Source organism: Dicentrarchus labrax, unplaced genomic scaffold (assembly GCF_905237075.1).
Source record: "Dicentrarchus labrax unplaced genomic scaffold, dlabrax2021, whole genome shotgun sequence".
Lineage (NCBI taxonomy): Eukaryota > Metazoa > Chordata > Actinopteri > Moronidae > Dicentrarchus > Dicentrarchus labrax.
Genome location: NW_026136719.1, coordinates 4,695,805 through 4,717,524, shown reverse-complemented (window position 1 = coordinate 4,717,524; position 21,720 = coordinate 4,695,805). Strand labels below are relative to the sequence as shown.

Sequence of the window (21,720 nt, the reverse complement as noted above, 5' to 3'; positions counted from 1 at the left end):
GTTGAGCTGGACGGACTCACTGAGAATGAGCTGTCAATCACAAGGTAGCCCCGCCCTAAAGCATACCCTGCTTTATGGTCTGTTTTACTCTAAATGGGACCATCAGTTACTAAATGAACATCATGCTGTATGGAAGAAGACTGAAACTAGAGACTGAGACCAGAAACTCATCAGGAAACTGTTTACTGAGGTCATTAATCAACTGAGGAGTCGACTCATTTCTCCATAAGACTGAATGGTATCTGTGTGTTATTGCAACCAGTGGAGCCGCCCTCTGCTGGTTGTTACACAGAATGCAGGTTTAAGACACTTCACAGAAAAAACTCGAGGCTTCAAAACGCTTCTCCACAAACCAATGGGTGACGTCACGATAGATTCACAGTAGGTTAGCTGGCTCCAACTTTTCCCAGTCTTTATGCTAAGCTACGCTAACTGTTTGCTGGCAGTAGCTTTATATTTATTTATATTTACAATTCCTTTAAAAACTATTAGTCAAAATCTCTAAAGGTCTAGTGTGTCACAGTGAGGAGGATCTATTGTCAGAAATATATTATTTACAGGTATGTTGTAATTTCTTTAAATACTGTTAATATAATATTTAACAGAAACAACACTTATTATTATAGTAATAAAGATTTATAGATACTTATAGTTTCTAAGTTATCAGTGAAAGGTGAAGTGCTCCTCTCTCTCTCCAACGCTTTCATTTAAGCAACATCTCAACACTGGGTGAATATCAGTTCATACAAGTATCTGAACATTTAGTTTCCTGGAGTACAGAAGACAAATATTAATCGGTACGTTACTGCAAAGTCAAAATCAAGAGGTCGAATCCTGTGAGTGGACGCAGGTCTGTCATCCATCCATCCAACAGCTGAACACAGAAACAAGGTGAGTGACGAATATCGTACAAAACGCAGTCGTAACTTTATAATTATGGAAACATTATATAGAAGACTGACATACACACAGTAGAGCTATATGTCAATGTTTCATCTAATTATGTAAAGAAAACTAAATTAAACTGTTTCCTTTCATAAAATATATGATTGTTAAAAAGGAGCAAATACTCAGTACAGACATAGAATTATATAAAAAGGTTATAAAACCATCAGAAAACTCATCTCTGATCAATATTCACAGGAAATAAATTGAAAAAATGTTATAGTTGATCAGTTGTTCTCTACTGTTAATGTCCATACAATATAGAATTAATTATCTTTAATCTGGAGCTTTAAGCAGGTTTTAATATGAGCAGTGGAAAGTAATAAATGTCTTATAACACAATGTTTTGTTTTACTGTATTTTAAAATATCATATGGACAGAAGTATGTGGAAACTTTACACCCATAACCTTCATTAATCCAGTGGTTCGAGGGGTTTTAAAATATACACACAGTGTAATATCTCAGCATTTTATTTATTTACGTAAAGAAAACTAAATTAGATTATTATTTAAGATCTAAACTTTCAACACTTGAACACAGGTTATATTCACAGAAGTTAAAACAACCAAAAAGCAATGAGAAGAAAACACTGAATTCATCAAAAAATCTTTTTAGGAATGTTAAAAAAATAATATAAAATCCAAAATATAGACAGAATTGTATAAAAAGTTCCCTAAACAGGAAATAATCTGCTCAAAAATCATCCAAATCTCTGGTTTTACACAAACTTCCTGCAGTTACTGAGTTCACTGTTTAGGTTCATTGTTCAGTTGTTCTGTATTATTATTGTTATTTATTGAATAAAATATAGAAAAGGGTTCCCCACTCTTCTGGATTTTATGTGTTTGACTATTTTATTATACAGATGATTTTAATGCATCATTTTTATACAAAGGTGGAAAAAGTATTCAGATATTTTACTCAAATAAAAGTATTCCAAATATATTTTTAAAATTCTATAAGTTAAAAACATGCATTTAAGTTTCATCAGTTACGTTTACTTTAAGTATGAAAAATAAAAACACATTACTAAATATTACTTTATATTATAATATTAGATTATTATCACTGATGCATTAAGCAGTATTTTAATGTTGAAGCAGGTGGAGCTAATTTTAAGTATTTTCAATATTGTTTGATTTACTGAACTACAATTAATAATATTTTATTTTCTCATTATAGGTTTTTAATATATGAGAACTGTAAAGTAGGTGATAACTAAAGCTGTTAAATAAATAAAAAAGTTCCGTATTTAAGCTGAAAAGTAGAAGAATAAACTAGGATTTTATTCCACCACTGCTTTTATAATAAAATTATGTACTATAGATACAGAAATTAAGGATTATAGACTTTCTTCGTGGCCCCAAAAGAAATAAAATACACTTTATTAATCCCACTCAAGAACAAATATGACTCAACAGAAAGATGCTTATTGAAGATTTGTTGAAAACAAACAGAATTATTTCTCCACCCTCAGGCGAAATCCCAATAAGTTCCTTTACTTGAAGGTGTGTGACCTCCGCAGCAAAAACAAACAGCAGAATATATTTTTTTTAAAAGAGCTGCTGCAGAAATATGAGTTTTTGATTATGTATTCAAGATATAATAATAACATAATAATAAGTGAAATTGTTAAACTGTCAAAAATGTGTTAAAAAGGGGAAATAACACATGTTATGGCCACATTGCAAACTAAGGCTTTAATTTAAAAAAGACTGTATTTGAACACAATGTCTTTGGAAATAAAACACATTTATTCTTTCTCATGCCTCCTTTAGATGTTTCTATTCAATGCTTTACTAATTTGCCACAATAATGTAATGTTTTTAAGTTAAAATATCTAAATTTGGGGGCTTTTTCCAGGCAAATACTGATGATATATGTGGCTGCAATTAAATCCTCCACATCAATATTTATATTCTATATACATATATACACACATAAATACATATATACTTATATTATGGCTGCATAATAATCTAAATACATATATACTTATATTATGGCTGCATAATAATCTAAATACATATATACTTATATTATGGCTGCACAATAATCTAAATACATATATACTTATATTATGGCTGCATAATAATCTAAATACATATATACTTATATTATGGCTGCATAATAATCTAAATACATATATACTTATATTTTGGCTGCATAATAATCTAAATTGTATTTAAATCACAATAATAAAAGTGCAATATCCCAATTTTCAATATCAACTGCTCAATATTCTGACTTTGTCTCTCTAAATAAAGACTCTGAGGTAGTCATTGATTTAAAATACTGAGTAAAATGTGGATAAAGTGTCTCATTCTTCGATCATTAATGTGATTTAATGTGTAAATAGGTGAGAATCAGTGTTGCAGCTGAGCCCCGTTCAGTGTTTACATCGGCTGCAGGAGCGGAGCAGCGCCCCCTACCGTCCACACGGAGGCGTCAGCTCTTCTAACATCATACAAGCTCGCATTGGCCTTTGTGTTTGTTTTGAATGCTCTTGAAACCAAACGGCAGCGGATCTCCTTCCTCGGGTACTTTGTGTGTGAGCTCCCGGTTGTACCTCCGGCATGGAGCGGCTGTAGCGGCGGCGGCTCCGCGGCGACAGCTCACTGCGTGGCGGTTTCCGGTGTCCGTCCGTCTGCAGGAGGATGGCGTCCGGCTTCAACCGCATCCCCTCTACCGCCGGTCCTCCGAGTCCCTCATACCCCGACGGTTGTCGACCCCAGACGGAAGACGGCTGTGGAAACCACCGATAAGCCGCTGGCGTAAGTGACCGTGCCGTTATATCGGTTATTAAATGGTGTTTCAGTGCAGGTCGGAGCAGCGGGCGGCGGAGGCCTACTCTGATCCGCTCGCAGACTCGAACCAACCGCAACCAGTGAACGCTATTGTGGCCTTTATAAAGCGGCGGCTCAGGCGGAGCGACGGTAGCCCGCAAGCGGCGCCGCTTCTCTCGCTTTTTGTTGTGCTTTTAGTCGATGTGTGTGAGTTTATGGCGCCTGAGACACAGCGGCGTTATTATGTGTTCGTCCGCCGCTGAGCCGTTCACCGGCGGCGGTTAGTCTCTCAGGAACTCTGCTTCTTTACTAACGGGAGCTAGCGGTTAGCCATTTTTTTTTTCCTCCCCAGGGTGGTTGAAGTCAAAACCCGCCCTGCTCGGCCTCTGATTGGCTGGTGCTCGCTCCCTTCATTGTTTTGATTGGTTGGGTCGAGGCATGAGCCGCGTGATTGGTTAGCGCTAGGATAAGAATGTCAGGCTGCGCCAATCAGAGGCGGAGTAGGGCGGGTCTTGACGTAGCTAGCGGTTAGCCGTTAGCCGCTAACGTCGGGCAGCTACATCCTGGAACTGAAACCTTTTACATTAAATTAAGTGTTGGGAATGAGATTTCTCTCCAGCAGCACAAACACAGAGGAGACACATTGATGCAATAAACTCGTTCACATCACGTAACGATTAGAAATAAACGTTAGACGTAGAGACGGGACCGTTACGTGCCCGAGTGCTGTTTCAGGAAATAGACGGAGCCCAGTCCCGGTTTTGGTGAAGCTACCTCTGAAAGCGTTAACGGTTATATTGGCAGGGTTTGGTGTGAGGGAAGGAGCCTCTAGTGTGTACATGTCGCCATATTATCTGCCCCAAACAGACAACAGTGTTCACGGAGTGCTTTCGGGTTTGTTTCCTGAGTTATAGAGGAAGAAACGCCAGGCCCGAGCTAACGTTAGGTCTGTTTCAGGTCTGTCTGACAGCCAACAGTCTCACATTAATCACACACACTTTATTCCCTCCCTGGCTCAAATGTAAACACAGGTCCTATAAGTTGGTGCTGCTGGCTCCTGTGTTGCTCTCTATAATGGAGCATGTTGGGAACTGTGGCTCCTCATTAGCTGCATTTGTGTTTTAATGCATTTTGAAGTTTGTTTAGTAATTTGTGTTTTTTCCCTCCTTTTTTTTTTTTTAGGTTTTCTCCTCTTTCTCAAAGGACGTGTATAAACACAGATCTTGCACTCATCCTACTCTCAGTGTTGCTGGTCACCGTTGCCCAAACCTCGTCCACCCTTTCAGTTTGGCACTGAAACCCCCTTTCATCTGCCGAGAGCTGAATCCCTACATGCGAAGTGGAAGGATGACGGAGGCGTGGCAGCAGCAGCAGCAACATGCGGTGGCTCCACCCTCTGTTGTGCACACGCTCCCCCAGGGAGCTGACAACCCTCTGGGCTGCACTGTGTACGGAGTCGTCCTACAGCCGGACGCCTCCCTGCAGCAGCCCCAGCACGGCCAGCAGCTCTCAGTCCAAGCCCAGCAGCCCTCCTTACAGGTAGGGGGCGAGAGGGGGCACAAGTGTGGAGCCTGTGGCCACGACATATCCCACCTGGCCAACCCTCATGAACACCAGTGCATGGTGAACCAAGACCGGTCCTTCCAGTGTACCCAGTGCATGAAGATCTTCAGCCAGGCGACGGACCTGCTGGAGCATCAGTGTGTGCAGGTGGAGCAGAAACCTTTTGTGTGTGGTGTGTGTAAGATGGGCTTCTCTCTGCTCACCTCCTTGGCGCAGCATCACAACTCGCACGGCAACGGCAACAACCCGATGAAGTGCTCCATCTGTGAGAAAACGTACCGGCCGGGTTCTGGGAACGTCACCCCGACCTCGTCAGCTGCCAACCCCCAGCAGCCCTCCACTGGTGAGACGTCCAGTGGCGGCGCAGCGATCAGTGCCTCGTCTCCTCCCGCGTTTGAGGCCTCTGCACCAGACCGGCCATATAAGTGCTCAGTGTGCCATAAGTCGTTCCGGCATTTATCAGAGCTGACCCGCCACGAGAGAGTACACACCGGTGAAAAGCCATACAAATGTGACACGTGTGATAAAAGCTTCAGCCAGTCGTCGCATCTGGCGCACCACCAGCGCACGCACAGCTCTGAGCGGCCGTATAAATGCGCCGTGTGCGAGAAGAGCTTTAAGCACCGCTCTCACCTCGTGCGGCACATGTACGCTCATTCGGGCGAGCACCTGTTCAAGTGCAATTTATGTGAGATGCACTTTAAGGAGTCGTCGGAGCTCCTGCACCATCAGTGCCAGCCTGAAGGGGAAAGACCTTTCCGCTGCGGTTCTTGCGGGAAGAGCTTCAAGCGGCCGTCCGACCTGCGGCAGCACGAACGCACCCACTCGGAGGAGCGGCCTTTCCAGTGCGAGGAGTGCCAGATGAGCTTCAAACAGCAGTACGCTCTCGTTCGCCACCGCCGCACTCACAAAAACCCAGCCGATCGCCCCTTCAAGTGTAACCTCTGCGATAAAGGCTTCCTTCAGCCTTCCCACCTGCTCTACCACCAGCAGGTTCACGGTATGGAAAGTCTGTTCAAGTGCGCGTCCTGCCAGAAGTCCTTCAGCCAGTCGGGGGAACTGCTGAGGCACAAATGCGGCGGCGAAGTGGAGAAGCCCTACAAGTGCGACGTGTGCGGCAAAGGTTACAAAAAGAATTCGACGCTGCAACGCCACCAAAACTCTCACTGCACGGAGAAGCCGCTGAAGTGCTCGCTGTGCGACAAGCGCTTCGTGTCGTCCTCCGAGTTCGTTCAGCACCGCTGCGACCCGACCCGCGAGAAGCCGCTGAAATGTCCCGACTGTGAAAAGCGCTTCAGGTACTCGTCTGAGCTGCAGCGCCATCGGCGAGTTCACACCGGGGAGAAGCCTTTCAAGTGTGCCAGCTGCGACAAGAGCTTCAAGCAACGCGAGCACCTGGCCAAGCACCAGAGCGTGCACTCGCGGGAGACACAGTTTAAGTGCGTGTGGTGCGGCGAGCGCTTTGTTGACCTCACAGCTCTGCAGGAGCACACAGTCCAGCACACCGCCGAGGGTGAGAGTTTCCCTGAAGCTCCCTGCATCCCATGAACTGAACTGCTCTTCAGTCCTGGAGAGCAAACATGACATTCACCCACAAAGCAAACGTGTGCCAGCCTCCGCTCTCCCATTTGTAGTTTAATAACATGCACCCTGTTAATTATGTTTAAGGATTTTTTTAGCATCAGTAAGACTCACCCTCATCCTTCGTTGAGTAAATGACAAAACACCGTAAATAGACAGGTGATTAGAGGAACCCTCGACATATTTTGAAACACATGGAGAAAAACTTGAACAGAATTTGGGGGGGAAAGGCGTGAAAATGTGGGGAAGATCTTGAGTTTGTTTAGTACCGAGTGTGGGACCTTATTCTGTGGTTGCATGTGATTGTCTGTTTAGTAACTGTGGATTCTGTTGTTGAGAAAGATGACAAGAACTTCCAGGCAGTCGTCAGATGTGTGTGCTCACGCGTAAGCTCCTCTGAAATCCATGTGCCTTTTTTTACCGATCACTCGTTCTCGTGTTTTTTGTTGAATTTTTTTTTTTTTTTTTTTTTTTTTTTCTCATGTCCAGTGTAGCCGAAAACCTCCCATCCGTATTACAGCGGCTGGCTTTGTGCAGCAGTATCTTTTCACATACTAGATCTTAGGTAGTAATCATCTGTTTGTGCATGAATATTTATCACACTTTAATATCACTGTTGTATTATAGGTTTTGGTTCATTTAGGAAAAAAACATCCTAAGAAGAAGAAGAAGACGACGACAAAGAAAAAAAGTGGATTTGTGAAAATGTATAGCCTGTGTCCTATGAAATCTGTGTTGTTGCATCTTTGTATTAAAACAAATGACATCTAGGTAACTAACCCATACCTATCATGTCATACAAACACTTGACATGTGCAATAGAACATGCACAATGTAATATTTATGACTACTGATTCATGGCATAGTCTACTCTGTTATATTATAGATTGTGTGTATACGCTTATGTAAACATTGAAAACTGTATAGTGCTTATGTTACCTGCTTTTGTATTCACCATGAATGAGCTTGCAGTACCTTTGCAAGCGCTTTAGTTTCAGTTCCAGATGAATTATCACGAAGGTTTAACCCAACAAAAAAAACCATTATAATGCTCACTTGCCACAAAAACTAGATGCATTTAGTTTACTGTGCGATAGATCTAACATTAAGTAATATTTTTTATTTTATTTTCCGAAAGAATTGGCCTTGTAACATCCTCACGGGGGGTTCTGACCTCGTCCTGGTTTCCACGCCAGACGATCAGCAGTTCGATCCGAGTAGCCTCAAAGTTGAGATTTATGTGTGGGCTGACGTCCGGACGCATAAAGTAAAAAATATTTGTGTACTTTAGTTTACTGTGTGGGTTTCTATATTCTGTACAATCTTTGCAGTATATTTAAAAAGAAGGTTTTTGGAGTTTAAAAAAAAAGTCTTGGGCAAAGGGAACTACAGCGGGGGACTAACGGGGAGGGAGGGAGGGAGGGAGGGGGAGGTAGGGGGCTGTGTGGTTGTGCCATGGTTTAGGTCCTGGTGAGTCTGCTTCAGAACCTCCTGTTGGAGGAGAACGAGTGTAATGAAGCGTTGGATTTACACATATGGATATCAATATAGACTCCTGTTCATACTGTATACAGACAATTAAAATAAACCACCCTTACGACAATAAAGGTGTACATTGTTTTCATCACAGCTAATTCTACCACGTGTCTCTGAGCCTCAAGATTAGAGGATTATTTCATTCATTTATTGATTGTTTTGTCCTGTTAAGGGCATTTTGTCACTATCACCTGACGTTTTACCAACTAAACAATCAGTGGAATAAATAATTGAGGCTTTAAAAGATGAAGAAGTTTCTATGATCTATATAAACAATTGCAGCTTTATTATATACGAGGCATAAAATGATCAAACCTGACCATTTTCAGGGCTGCAGCTAATCATTATCCTCATAATCAATTAATCTTTCTTTAGTCAGAATGTGATGATGATATGATGAAAGATTCAGTTCACAGTTTTATAAATCAGAAAAGAATCAAATCCTCATATTTGTGAAACTGAAACGAGAAAATTTTGTGTTTTTGCTTAAAAAAAGACTGAAATTAATTATCAATATAGAATGTATACGGAGTATTAAAATAAACCACCCTTTGGTTTCATCACAGCTAATTCTACTACATGTATTTTATCTGATCCTAAAAGTTTGAGCTGTGACTATCTTCATTATTATTAATTAATTGTTTTTGTTAAACGTCGGCAGCAGAAATCCAAACAACAGAAAGCTTCAAATATTCCCAAACATCATCTGTTATTTTACTGCAATACATTTTCTCCAGAGACGAGAAGAAAGCCCTTTAAAGAACATTTAAAGGGCCCTTCCCATCTGTGAATCTGATATTAACCCAAAGGAGGCCTCACTAGGGGCTGCTAGAGCTTTATGGGGGGTTGCAAGGCATTGTTGATTTAAAGGTGTGCTAGAAAACTTCAGGAATAGACACAGTCTCTGTCTGTTGTTCACTATTTGGTTCACTTCTGTGAAGTAAAGCATCGGGGACAAGAAAACGCTGAATCTGTCCAAAAAAAAAAAAAGATTATTAAATCTGTATGATTATTAAAAAACACACATCAGATTAAACTGAAATAATCTGCTCAAACCTTTCACACATGTTTCCAGCTGTTTGGATTCATTGTAGAGTTTTTAATTTAATAAAGATAAATAAAGTTTCTTTAAGGATAAAGATACTGCACAGTATTAATATCAGACAGATTCAGTAAACGATCCTGTAACTGCCTCCCCTGGTTGTTAGTGGCAGAATAAAATGAATTAAAATATAAATTAAACTGATCAATAATCATAAACAGGTCTGTTAATCCCTCAGATTTACTTCCGGTTGATGTTTACCGCAAAAGGGGAAGAACTTCCGGGTTCGGGTGCTCGATGTCTCTCCGCCGCCCGTCCGATAAAACCAATAAGTCCCCCGATACTGCTGATCACACTCATTATTGATCACCCTAACCCCGGCGGCGCCCGGTCGCTTCACGGAGAGCAGCGACCCGCTAACGGTCGCTAACGGTCGGAGCTGCCAACCGTCGCTAACGGTCGCTAACGGTCGCTAACGGGCGGACTTCCTCTGATCTCTCTACGACGAGGTTAGCCGGCTAGCTTTAGCCCCGTTATTGATTACACATTGCAGCGATGTCGACACTCACAAACAGCGGGGGGGGGGGTTTCCTGGGCAGGAACAGCACTTTGTGTGTCTGTGTGTGTTTATATCGCCGCGCTTTTTATTTTAAATGTGGGTTTTTTTTTCATGTTTTGCTAAAATGAGCTAGGTCACCGAGGCTAGCTAGCTGCGGCTAGTTAGCCTCGGTGAAATGATCGCAGATGGAGCTAGCCGCCCCCCCCCCCCCCCCCACTCTGCTTTAATGTGAATATAACTCCAGATTAATGTTATCTTATGTCCTGTAGCTGGGTGGGGGGGGTGCTGTCTGCTGCTGGGGGGGGGCTCCACACACACACACACACACACACACACACACACAGATATCAGAGGGTTTATAATAAATAAAACTACCATTGATCTCTGATAGACTTTATATAAATAACATTAAAGAGGAGCAGAGAGTCTGCACAGCTCAGCTTTAGAGGGGGCAGCTTTACTGTGCCTGGGTGGGGGGGCGTAACATATGCAGACTGTATTTACTGACTGAAAGTCGGTTTTATGAAGCTGAAACTGAGCAGGGAGGCTGTAAGTTGACCAACAGGGTTTACCAGTTAGTTTCTTTTTTTTTCCTTAATGAAGAGATGTTTCTAGTGACAGCAGTTTTTTTAACTAAATATTAAATTAAATTAATATAATACACATTGCTGTTGATGCTGTGTTATTGTTTGCAGGCTGCACACGCTCTTTGCACAATATGCAGCATGATTCACATTCACTGTGGGAATTATACCTTTTTTTTTAATCACAAATTTAATTTTCACAACAAAAAAATAATAAAATCATCAGTTTCTGGAGGTAATTCAGGTTTTATAAAGCTGAAACTGAAATATACACCGTCTTTAGAGCAGGGACGCCCACAGTTGTCCCTCTATAAGGTTCAGTTTGGCCCATCAGATGAAAGAAAACGTAATATTAATGTGAAATATAACAATATGCATTGCTTTTATATGCTGTTTTATTTTTTGTGAGCTAATCTAAACACGCTCTTTAAATATGTAGGATCCCTAATCATCAATCTGTGGCTGATAATTTCACATATTTGTACTTTAAAAAGACGTTCAGGACACCAGAGAGTCTGCACAGCTCAGGTTTTAATGAGTGAGAGTACAGCAGGTTGTGAGTTTGGCCTCGTTTAATGTGCTCTGGATGGAGAAACTGCAGTGAAATCAATATGTAGTCTGTTTTCACTGATTGAATGTAGGTTTTATGAAGCTGAAACTGAGCAGGGATGCATAAAGTTGTCCAAACTAGATATTTCTAGTGATAGCACACTAAACATTAATTTAAAATACTACAATATGCATTGCTGTTTATTAGGGCTGCACAGGTAATGGAGGTATTATCGCAATATAGGAAGTGCAATATGCAAATTGCACTGTACAGTTCTTCATTATCATTCACACATTAAACCTTTTAGTCCAAAAAATTGCAGCTTATTTGTATATAATAGTTAATATTTCTATTAATTGTGCAGCTCTGGTGATGTTTTATCTAAATTAAGTCAAATATTGTCTTCTGTCTCTCGTCACAAATAGAATAAATGGATTAGAAATCGTCTTTAAAGTGTCCATGTTCATCAAGTCTGAGGACCGTGGGTTTATGATAAGATAAGGTCTGATGTGTTCTGTATGGGGGAAACAACAGGGATGTTTTCACTGTTCACAAACAGACTTAAAGCTTTGTAAAAATCTGCTCTTATCTGTGAATGTGAGACACAATATTTGTCAGGACGCCGGTACATACCGTACCTGTCACTCTCCGGCTGTTTGTTTTGTCTGACGGAGGATTTTCAGACGGTGTTTAAAGCCTCCGTGTTTATCTAGCTCGGGTTTGACAAGTAAAAGTACAGTGGTTTTTTCAGGTTGGGGCGTAATGGAGACACGTTCCTGTGTTTACTAATAGGATAAATGTAATTTAAATCTAATCCAGGTTTAACAAGAACAGATTTTCTACACCTGCTCTGATCTGGATGAAAAAACCGGGAAATCCAATGAGCTTTTTTTTCTGTTTTCACTGTTTTTAAATGGATAAATCTGAAAAATCTGTTGGTTTTTTTTAAAGCCACTCAAGTCCCAGTTTGTACAACTTACAACTGACAACAGGGAATCATACAAAAAGCTCTACAAGGGTTAATTCACTAGTCAATTAACAGGAAATCTATCTGCATCTATTCTGATCTTGTTTCAGCTTCACAGACGAGAAGATCTGATGCTTCAATACATGAAAGTGCTGTAAATGATTACATCCCCTTAAATTAGGGGAAATTCTATATATTTTAGTCATTCAAATATATTTAATTCTTGGAGAAAAATAATCTTTAGATGAATCAGTAATTAGATTAATCGTTGGTTGCAGCTCTACATCCGAAGCCTGATTGTTATTACATCCTTTATCTGCATTTCTGTCCTCTGCTTCAGCCTCCTGTCTCTCTTCTCCCCTGTCGTCCTGCAGCTGGCGGGTCTCCATCCCATCCTGCCCATCAACATCCTGCTCAGGGGCTTCACACACTCAGTCATTGTAGCTCTGTCCGTCTGCACGACAGCTGCGTCAGACCGGCCTGACGCCTTTCATCAGGGGGCGCGAGCAGCCAAAGCCCATGGTAAGCGCGACACAGGGATCTTAGAGCCGCATATTCTGGAGAGTCGCTGCGTTGCCTTCCAGTGTCGAGCCAAGAAGTATTCAGAGGGAGGTGAAGGTCCTCGACACGGAGCCTTAAAGCTAGCGATGCCCGGATCCACGCCGGCCAGCAGCAAGGCTCGGGTGTACACCGATGTCAACACACAGAAGAACAGAGAGTACTGGGACTACGACGCACATGTGCCAAACTGGAGGTAAATGCAGCGTTTTGAATCGGTCTCAAAATAGAGCCAAAGCACACAAAATGAAAACATCAGTGTCAAATTAGGGAATACAGCAAATAGTATGTTTGTCAGAGAATCAAAACAGTTTAATTAATTCATATATTTGTATTTTTGTTATTTAAATAGCCCAAATAAATGGCCTTCCTCACATGAATGCATGAAACTAACACAAATACATATATATTTCCATCCTGTTTTCTATGTTGTTTTTCACCATTTGAGGTTCCACTGGCGCTCTTTGTCCTCTGGAGAATCAGCTCAATCTGCTGATAACAACTCCTAATAATGGTCTAACTGTAGTGGATGGAAACAAGAAATCATTTGTGTTTTCTTTTGCCAATTTACTCAGAATTTAAAAAGTTTGTGGATTTTAGTTGTTAATGTTGTCCAGGTTTCATAACTTCATAGAACTCTAGCTAAGACTGTATCCAGAAATCAGTATTTCAAATTAAATAGCAGAATAACTTCTGAAAATGTACATTTTATTTACACTAGTACTTTAAATATTGATGTTTTGTGTCTGACGCCATTCAAGGCAAAATGATGATTTATTGGACGAGTTGACCTTTTCTGTTCTGTGTCAGTCTGATCAATATAAACAGGAAATACATTTTATTTCAACAATATTCATCCAGATTGATCGTTTTACACAAACTTCCTGCAGTTATTGAGTTCGCTGTTTGGGTTCATTGTTCAGTTTATCAGCTGTTCTCTGTTGTTATTGTTAAACATTAAATATAATATGAAATATCCATAAAATACGTCAGTGAGTCCGGGGTCAGTTTACTCTGCTGTAACATTTTTACAGCAATCAGAAGAAATTAAATTAGATTTCTTTCATCATCTTTTCCTTCTGGTGAAGTTTTAGTATTTATATTGTCTCACCAGGTTAATGTTAAAGTGAAAACATTAACTTGGTGTTTTTGGACACATTGACAGAAAATAAATCAGCAATAACTCTGTTTTATATGATTGTACGTTAAATACTTTTTTATGTTGAACTGTTGGTCGGACAAAAACAAGCAATTTGAAGCGATCTCCTCGATCTCCTTGATTTGATTTGTGGCAGTTTTTGACATTTGACCACCTAAAAACATAATAGATTAATTGAATAAATAATTTTGAGATTAAAAGAGAATTAAAATAATCATCAAACGTGATCCTCTGTAAGGCTGCAATTAATCTTGTGGTACATTTTATAATTAAATGCTTGTTATTATTTTTCATTTGTCTTCAGATATCTTGTTCTGTCCAAAACCTAAAGATAATCAGTTTCTTATCATTTAAAACCAAGAAAAGAAGCTGCAACCAGAGCATGTTTGATTATTTCTTGCTATATAAATGTTGTTGAATAATCTCTGCTAAATGAACTAATCAACTAATTGTTTTTAGCATGAGTCTTCTCCCTCATAATCCAACCCAGTTGTGATCAGTGTGTCTTGAGTTGATTTTCTTTTTGTTTTAATTGCTGCTAATTGTTTCCCGCTCTTTCTCAGCAATCAAGACAACTATCAGTTGGTGCGTAAATTGGGTAGAGGGAAGTACAGTGAAGTATTTGAGGCCATAAATGTGACCAACAATGAGAAGGTGGTGGTGAAAATCCTCAAGGTGAGCTTTTATATTTCTTTTTGTTCCTTTTATTATGTCGGCTTTTCTTGCCTTTTCCCCCGTCTGACAGAGCTTTTTTTCCAGCCCTCCTCTGGCCATTGTTATCAGTGACCATCTCCAGGTCTGACTCACAGAGATGTTCTGCAGATGTAATATAAGTGGTGACTGTGCTCTCACTTTGTTAGAAGCGCAGGTTTTGGCAGGTCGTCCTCCCACTCTCTCTCAGCGGAGGATTTCTCTGCTTCACTCCTCCTCAGAGATTTAGGAAAAGTTCCAGTTTCAATCAGCCATCTGTGATTGTGTTGACTCCCTCTTGTTTCCAGCACAACTTTAGTCTGTGCATTTCTGAAATTCTAATAAGTGCAGATGGATAATGGTGTCCAAGACAAAAAAAGAATCAAAGCTCTGAAGCTCCACATCGCGCTGCGGTGACATCTGCTGGTCAAATGCAAAGGGAAGATACAAAACCACCAACTATGATTTAACTGACGTCTGTGGAAGCTCATTTCCACCAATGTGACAGAAAATAAAAAGATTCTGTAACTTATTATAATGTGAAACTTTCTCAGAATAATGCCGTAGTATCACAAAGTCATTATTATGAAATACTGAGTCATGATATTAAAAGAGTCTCTCATCAGAAATGGGCTTCTGTAGATGTCACACGGTTATTTTCTGTTTTTATTTCATACTTCTACTCTTTCTCCAAATCAACACAATCTCTGAATACAGAGGAACAAATACTTTCTGCCTTCAACTATCAACACAAACTAGTTTAAACCATCGGCCGTGCTTCCATTAAACATTTTCTGATCTGATATGAAACCGGCAAATTTCAAAACTGTGATGATGATGTGATTTTTTTTTTTGCCTTTTTTAAAGAAGATTTAATGTGTTGATGGAAGATAAGAAACTAAAATACGTTATATCGTGGCGAACATTTAACTCACACAACTGATCAGCTGAAACAAATATTTCCATCCTGTTTTCTATATTGTTTTTCACCATTTGAAGTTCCACTGGCGCTCTTTAATCACACCATCTTGTTGCTCTTCCTCTGGTTTTTCCGACTGGAACTAACTCCTAATAATCGCCCAACGTTAGTGGGTGGAAACGATCATCATTCGCTTTTTGTTTTACCAGTTTACTCAAAATTCAGTTAACATTTGAGATACGTCTTGATAGCTAGTGTTAGTTTAAAGTACGACACAAGTTTACGTATAAACTTCTGGAAATAGTCGTTGAAATCATTTCATTTTACTACTTTTAACACTCTTTAGTTAATTATTACAGCAGCGATGTTAAAAGAGTTTCAAAGCATTTTTAAATGACTATTTCGCACCAGGCTGTAACAGTATCATGAAGTAGGGTCACACAATTAATCGCAATGTTATCAAAATCTCAATATGGCCACGTGCAATATCACAGAAGCTGCAATTGTTTGATTTTATTTTGATAAAGGTAAATTGTGTGACAGAACAGCATTATAATGAAAAGCTGTAGTTCTGGTCTACAAATCTTGTTCCCCAGATTTAAGAAAACGTTTGTTCAGTACATCTTCAGGATTTTAACACAGGAATTAAAACTAAAATGCAGAAATGATAATTCCCACACTGATCGTGAATCATATCACAATCATAATGTCAGTCAAAATAATCACAATATGATGTTTTTACCATGTCCTGAAGCCATTATTGGACATACATACAAAGTTTATGAGGTTAACTTAAAACTAATGCAGTCTAATACAACAGTCCCTTTTTTTGGTTTTGATTTAACTTTATGATCATTGTTGAGGCTGCAGTTTTAGTAATTTCCCTGTTACAATTTAGATGTGTTAGTTTTTATGTGTTTAGGTCTCACAAAGATTTAGTTCTCCTTGCAGTAAAAATCTCATCTTTAATTTATTTGAGCTTTTATTGAACGTGTGTCTTTATTTCCAACCTCAGCCCGTCAAGAAGAAGAAGATCAAACGGGAAATCAAAATTCTTGAAAACCTGCGCGGGGGAACCAACATCATCCGTCTGGTTGACACGGTCAAAGACCCGGTGGTGAGTTAAGAGTCCCGCCGTCGCTCTGCTGCATGCGGGCATGCCAGCTGTGGTAATCCAGTCATGCGTGTAACTTTGTGCGTGTGTGTCCATGCAGTGATAATGATCTCCACCTACCTGCTGTTCTCCTCAGTTAAGCCTTGTGTTGTCCTCTCTTTGCAGTCCAGAACACCAGCGCTTGTCTTTGAGTGCATCAATAACACAGATTTTAAGGTACTTGAGTTTGGCCGACATCATACATGCAGAACTACCAGCAGAGTTACCATTCATGCAAAGGCATTGATATCCATTATTAATAACACGCATAACCCTCCGGTTAATGTCGTACATGCATAGAAGCTGAACTGCTCACACTGTGTAACTAATGATTTGATGTTTTATACACGAACGTCTTCATTTTGTTCCACAGGAGCTTTATCAGAAGCTGACAGACTATGATATCCGTTACTACATGTATGAGCTGCTCAAGGTAAAAACATCTTTGTTTACATCACAACAAGTTATTTATTTATTTATTTAATCACCACTAAAACACCTACGGTGAATTTGACAATTAAGTTTGTAGGGTTTGATTGTTCTTCTGTGTAATGTAATGCTCAGATAATTGGAAAAAGACTATTATTATAATAACAATTATTATTATTATTGTTAAAGGTTTGATTGATATTTAATAGAAGTTGTGATTAATCAAGTCAAAACAATCAAGGGATTAATTGATAAGGAAAATAATCAGTGTAGGTCGTCTTGGAGTCCTGACATCTCTCCGAAAGTGAAGCCTAAATGTCTCTATCGCCCCCTGGTGGCTGACGGCAGTATAGCTCATAAAGCCTCCATGTTAGCAGATGGGACAAACTAAACAAATCAAAGTACACGTCAAATAAATTGTTCCCAAAGATGCTTTTAGGTCATTTTTATCACACTGATGATTTGTGATAAGTTTCATATGATCATGATTGACAGCTGATATCGCGCCTCGTCAGTATGTCGACAGTCCAGACTGACTGTGTGCAGATGATGTTTTATCATAGACTGGCTGCAGTACTGAATGTGTCTCTGTCTCCTCTTTAAGGCTCTGGACTACTGTCACAGTATGGGCATCATGCACCGGGACGTGAAGCCCCACAACGTGATGATCGACCACCAGATGAGAAAGGTATTTATAGTAAACATTTAGCAGCTTAAGAGCCAGATATTTTATTTCCTCAGGAGTTGATGGAGACCAGAAATGAAGCTAAAAAAAGAGTAAATATTGAACTTATATTTGTCAGATGTCCAAAATCACGACTGCAAATGAATGATGATGATCAGTGTCTGCTGGTTTAACAGGCAGCTGTTGCGTTAACAGCTTGTTCTGCTGCCCCCAAGTGGCCAAAAGTAAATAAATAGATTGTGCCGTCCAAACATTAACATCACAATCCATCACTATGATAATGAATCAATGATTTAAAAACATCACAGCTTCCTGAGAACTACAGGCCTGCCTTTTCTTGTCTAAATGTGTCGAATTGTTTGACTGTCAGCTGTTTTCTGGGGGTTATTCCAGCCAGCAGCAGTTATTCCGATTATAAACCAGATTAATGAGTACTTTCTCTCTGTGTGTCGCAGCTGCGTCTTATAGATTGGGGTTTGGCAGAATTTTACCATCCCGCTCAGGAATACAACGTCAGGGTGGCCTCCCGCTATTTCAAAGGGCCTGAGCTGCTAGTGGACTATCAGGTATTTATTGGGGAGGGGGGGGACACAGACTGTATTTTAAATAATAACAATAATAATATATTATTGGTGTGTGATCTATTCTTTTATTCCCAGATGTATGACTATAGTTTGGACATGTGGAGTCTAGGCTGCATGTTGGCCAGCATGATCTTTCTGAAGGAACCGTTTTTTCATGGCCAGGACAACTACGACCAGGTATTAATACTGACACACCTTAAAGTCTCAAATAGTGTTTAATAGATAATAATAAAACATAAATACTTAATCTTACTCACAGGAAACAAATATATGGAAAGTTTGCAGCCTCTAAACATAGATACAAAAGAAGGGGATAGATGTATTATACTTACCAGCCTTCAGCTTCAGTAAACCTTTCCCTTCTTTCCCGGTGTCTTTTAAGGTCGTTTCTTTTTCTAATATATCCTTCCAGAGTAAAATGGTATTTAATATTTGGTCATATTTTTACTACGAGGCCTGTTCTCTGATCAGCTCCTGTTACATTTCTGTTACAATTAAAAGCCCTAAAGCATGGACAGAATCCCTTCAATTCCCAGCAGTGCTTTTATTTTGAAACATTTGCAGGACAGTTTTTATTTTATTATTTTTTAAATTTAAACCTCTTTCCATACAGTTATTCAAATGTAGCTACTGTCCTCTGGTGGACAACATACACACATACATCTGGATATATTGATCAATAAAAATGGTTGAGAAGTGACAGAAATGTACATAATACAAATATACCCTTGTAACGGCCATTATTTGAGACCAGGCTTTTATTTGCATAAAAGTGTAAATTGTGATGAAACGTATCCGCAGTATGGTGCTGATGTATTAAACGTGTCTCTGTTTTCCAGCTGGTCCGCATTGCTAAGGTCCTCGGCACCGATGAGCTCTTCGGCTACCTGCACAAATATCACATAGAACTGGACACTCGCTTCAAAGACCTGCTGGGACAGTGAGTATCAGATAATGAGCAGGAACTTTATTCAAATAATAATAAATAATAAACTGAAGAGATATCAGTAACGTCTGTCGTTGAGTTGCAGATTCAGTTTGAGCCATAAAAGAGCCTGTTGTTGAACAGAGGCGGCGGTTCAGGGTTGATTTTCCTCACCGACTCAGGAACCGGAAGTGAAACTGACAAAAAAGTGTTGAATTAAAGAAGAAAACATATGATTTTAAAAATATTCTTAACAGTCTTAATGCGTTAAATGTAAATTATGGGGTCTTTGCCAATTTTGTACCATGAAATAAGAATACCGTGTTGCTTTTATTAGCATAGAAAACATGTCGGTTTTATCTCCACTTCCTACGTTACTTTATGGTGTTTACAAGGTTCATTGTTAGAAGGAAGGTCAGCTCAGTTTATGAAAGTTATTAAGGTTAAAATACCCTCTGATCCAAACTGTCAAACCAAACTCCATTAAAAAAACAGCTGTTTTAAGGCAGACTCTTACTTTTACACAGTAAAAACTTTATTTCCACCGTCACGGAGACTCTTTACTGATTCTCTTCAACCTACAGTTACAATCTGCACACATTGTCTTTACTCACTAACACCATTTACTAACCTGTGATGAAATCAGTGACACAAGACGGTGGAAACACTACTGCTTTTGTCCACAGGGGGCGCCAGAACAACACAAAATGAACATTCCTCGTAGCTGAAGACAGACAGACAGACAGACAGACAGACAGACAGACAGACAGACAGACAGACAGACAGACAGACACTTTATTTATCCCGAGGGAAATTCAAGTAATTAAGAGTGAGAGCTGAGATCAGTCAGATGAAATGTTCGTCGTTTGTGTTCAGGCAAACGCGGAAGCGCTGGGAGCAGTTCATCCAGTCGGAGAACCAGCACCTGGTGAGTCCGGAGGCTCTGGACCTGCTGGACAAGCTGCTGCGCTACGACCACCAACAGAGGCTGACTGCTGCCGAGGCCATGCAGCACCCATACTTCTGTTAGTACCACACACTGCTCACACTGTCTGCAGTCACTGGGAACAGGGCTGCTTTCAATAATGAACACAGGATTTAAACAGGTTGTTGGTGAAGAATGTTCCTTTAATGCCACATTAATGGGATGTTTATTTTATTTTATGTTTATTTAGGAACATGCAAGATATTAAACAGTTTGAGTGAGACATTTGTCCTCCATTTTGTTCCCATAAAGAAAAAGATTCAGTTCACCTGAGACCTGGTTTAATGGTTAATAATAATAATAATTAATGGTTGTGTGTCGTTGTCCCTCAGATCCTGTGGTGAAGGAACACGCAAACGCCAACACAGACGGCACAAAGGCCATAAGCAGCTCCAATGCAACATGATAACCAGAGAGCAGGTAACAGATTCTGATGATTCAACTGAGAGCTGTTTCTGTTATTCTGTCCACCCACCCAGCTGATACAGTGACGGGAACCTGAAACACCTTTATGTTGTCACCTTTGTCCCAAATGTGTTCATCTGAGTCCATTTCAGACTGCACGTCAGTTATTGATCCATTATTTGTAACTAATTATTTAATTATAGCTGCTGACTATGTGGATATATATATATTATATATATTTTATTTTATTTTTTAGTTAGTTGAGCTCTATCCTACCATATACCCCTGGCAGCAGCAGAAGTACCCCTGTAGTTGCCCCTGTAGTTGCCCCTGTAGTTGCCCCTGGTTGTGAATCCCCTCTCTGTATAATACAATCCTAACTTTTCCACAGACGATCCGTATCTGAACTCTGTTTTTGTGTTTTCTTTCCGTCCGACCAGGAAGAATCTTTGTTACCTCAACTTGTGACCTTTTCGTGGCAGAAACTTCTGCCTCCACACCAACAGCCATACTGGAGCAAGATGTCAATTTTGCAGCATACACAAACACGCACGGATTAAACTTCTCCCAACAAAACCCGGAGAATCTGCGCTGCTCGGTCCGTGTCACAGATAAATCTGATCTGAAATCAGACCTGACCCCCCCCTACTCCTCCTCCTCCTCCTGCCTCCTCTTCCTCCTCCTCATCCTCCTGCCTCCTGCCTCCCGACACTCCCCTCAACCTGTTTTTAATATGAGCAAAAATGACTGTTGTTGGATCAGTATCAAGCCGGTGTTGTGCTGTAAAGACGTTTTGTCCGTCATTACGATGCTGTGGTGACCTGAGATCCGGTTCCAGGTTTTAGCACTGAGTGGCATGGAGGCTCTTTTCTGCTATGGATAGAACAAAAGCTATATTGAAAGAGAATAAACCATTTTTATTTAAAGACACCTGTGTTGGACTTTTATTGTCTCGGCACCTGTGTTTACCCTATTGTAACATGTGAACGTGGCTGCTGTGAAAAAGGTCTGTTAATTTGGTTCATCCATTTTATGCTGCATTTCTTGGCCCAGGTCATCTAATCTAATTAATTATAGCAGAATTTGTTCACATGTATACAGCTGGAAGTACTG

General features: G+C 40.1%; 2 protein-coding genes across 3 annotated transcripts; both read left to right on the top strand.

Moving 5' to 3' along the window:
• The first annotated feature begins 3,393 nt into the window (after window positions 1-3,393).
• Window positions 3,394-8,162, top strand: LOC127351157 (zinc finger protein 319). The gene is made up of 2 exons (XM_051378436.1): window positions 3,394-3,721; window positions 4,916-8,162. The coding sequence occupies exon 2, from the start codon at window positions 5,066-5,068 to the stop codon at window positions 6,842-6,844; it is 1,779 nt and encodes a 592-aa protein (XP_051234396.1). The 5' UTR covers window positions 3,394-3,721; window positions 4,916-5,065; the 3' UTR covers window positions 6,845-8,162.
• A 1,574-nt stretch (window positions 8,163-9,736) lies between these two features.
• On the top strand, window positions 9,737-21,533 carry csnk2a2a (casein kinase 2, alpha prime polypeptide a). 2 transcript variants are annotated; one of them, XM_051378454.1, is made up of 13 exons: window positions 9,737-9,964; window positions 12,490-12,869; window positions 14,396-14,507; window positions 16,457-16,558; window positions 16,721-16,771; window positions 16,968-17,027; window positions 17,628-17,711; window positions 18,164-18,274; window positions 18,368-18,469; window positions 19,132-19,232; window positions 20,094-20,242; window positions 20,535-20,622; window positions 21,048-21,533. In XM_051378454.1, exons 2-12 carry the CDS (start codon window positions 12,763-12,765, stop codon window positions 20,606-20,608), a joined length of 1,053 nt encoding a protein of 350 aa, XP_051234414.1. In that variant the 5' UTR covers window positions 9,737-9,964; window positions 12,490-12,762; the 3' UTR covers window positions 20,609-20,622; window positions 21,048-21,533. The 2 variants fall into 2 exon arrangements, with proteins under 2 accessions (XP_051234414.1, XP_051234415.1); XM_051378455.1 differs by having other exon boundaries at window positions 12,456-12,869.
• Window positions 21,534-21,720: the final 187 nt, after the last annotated feature.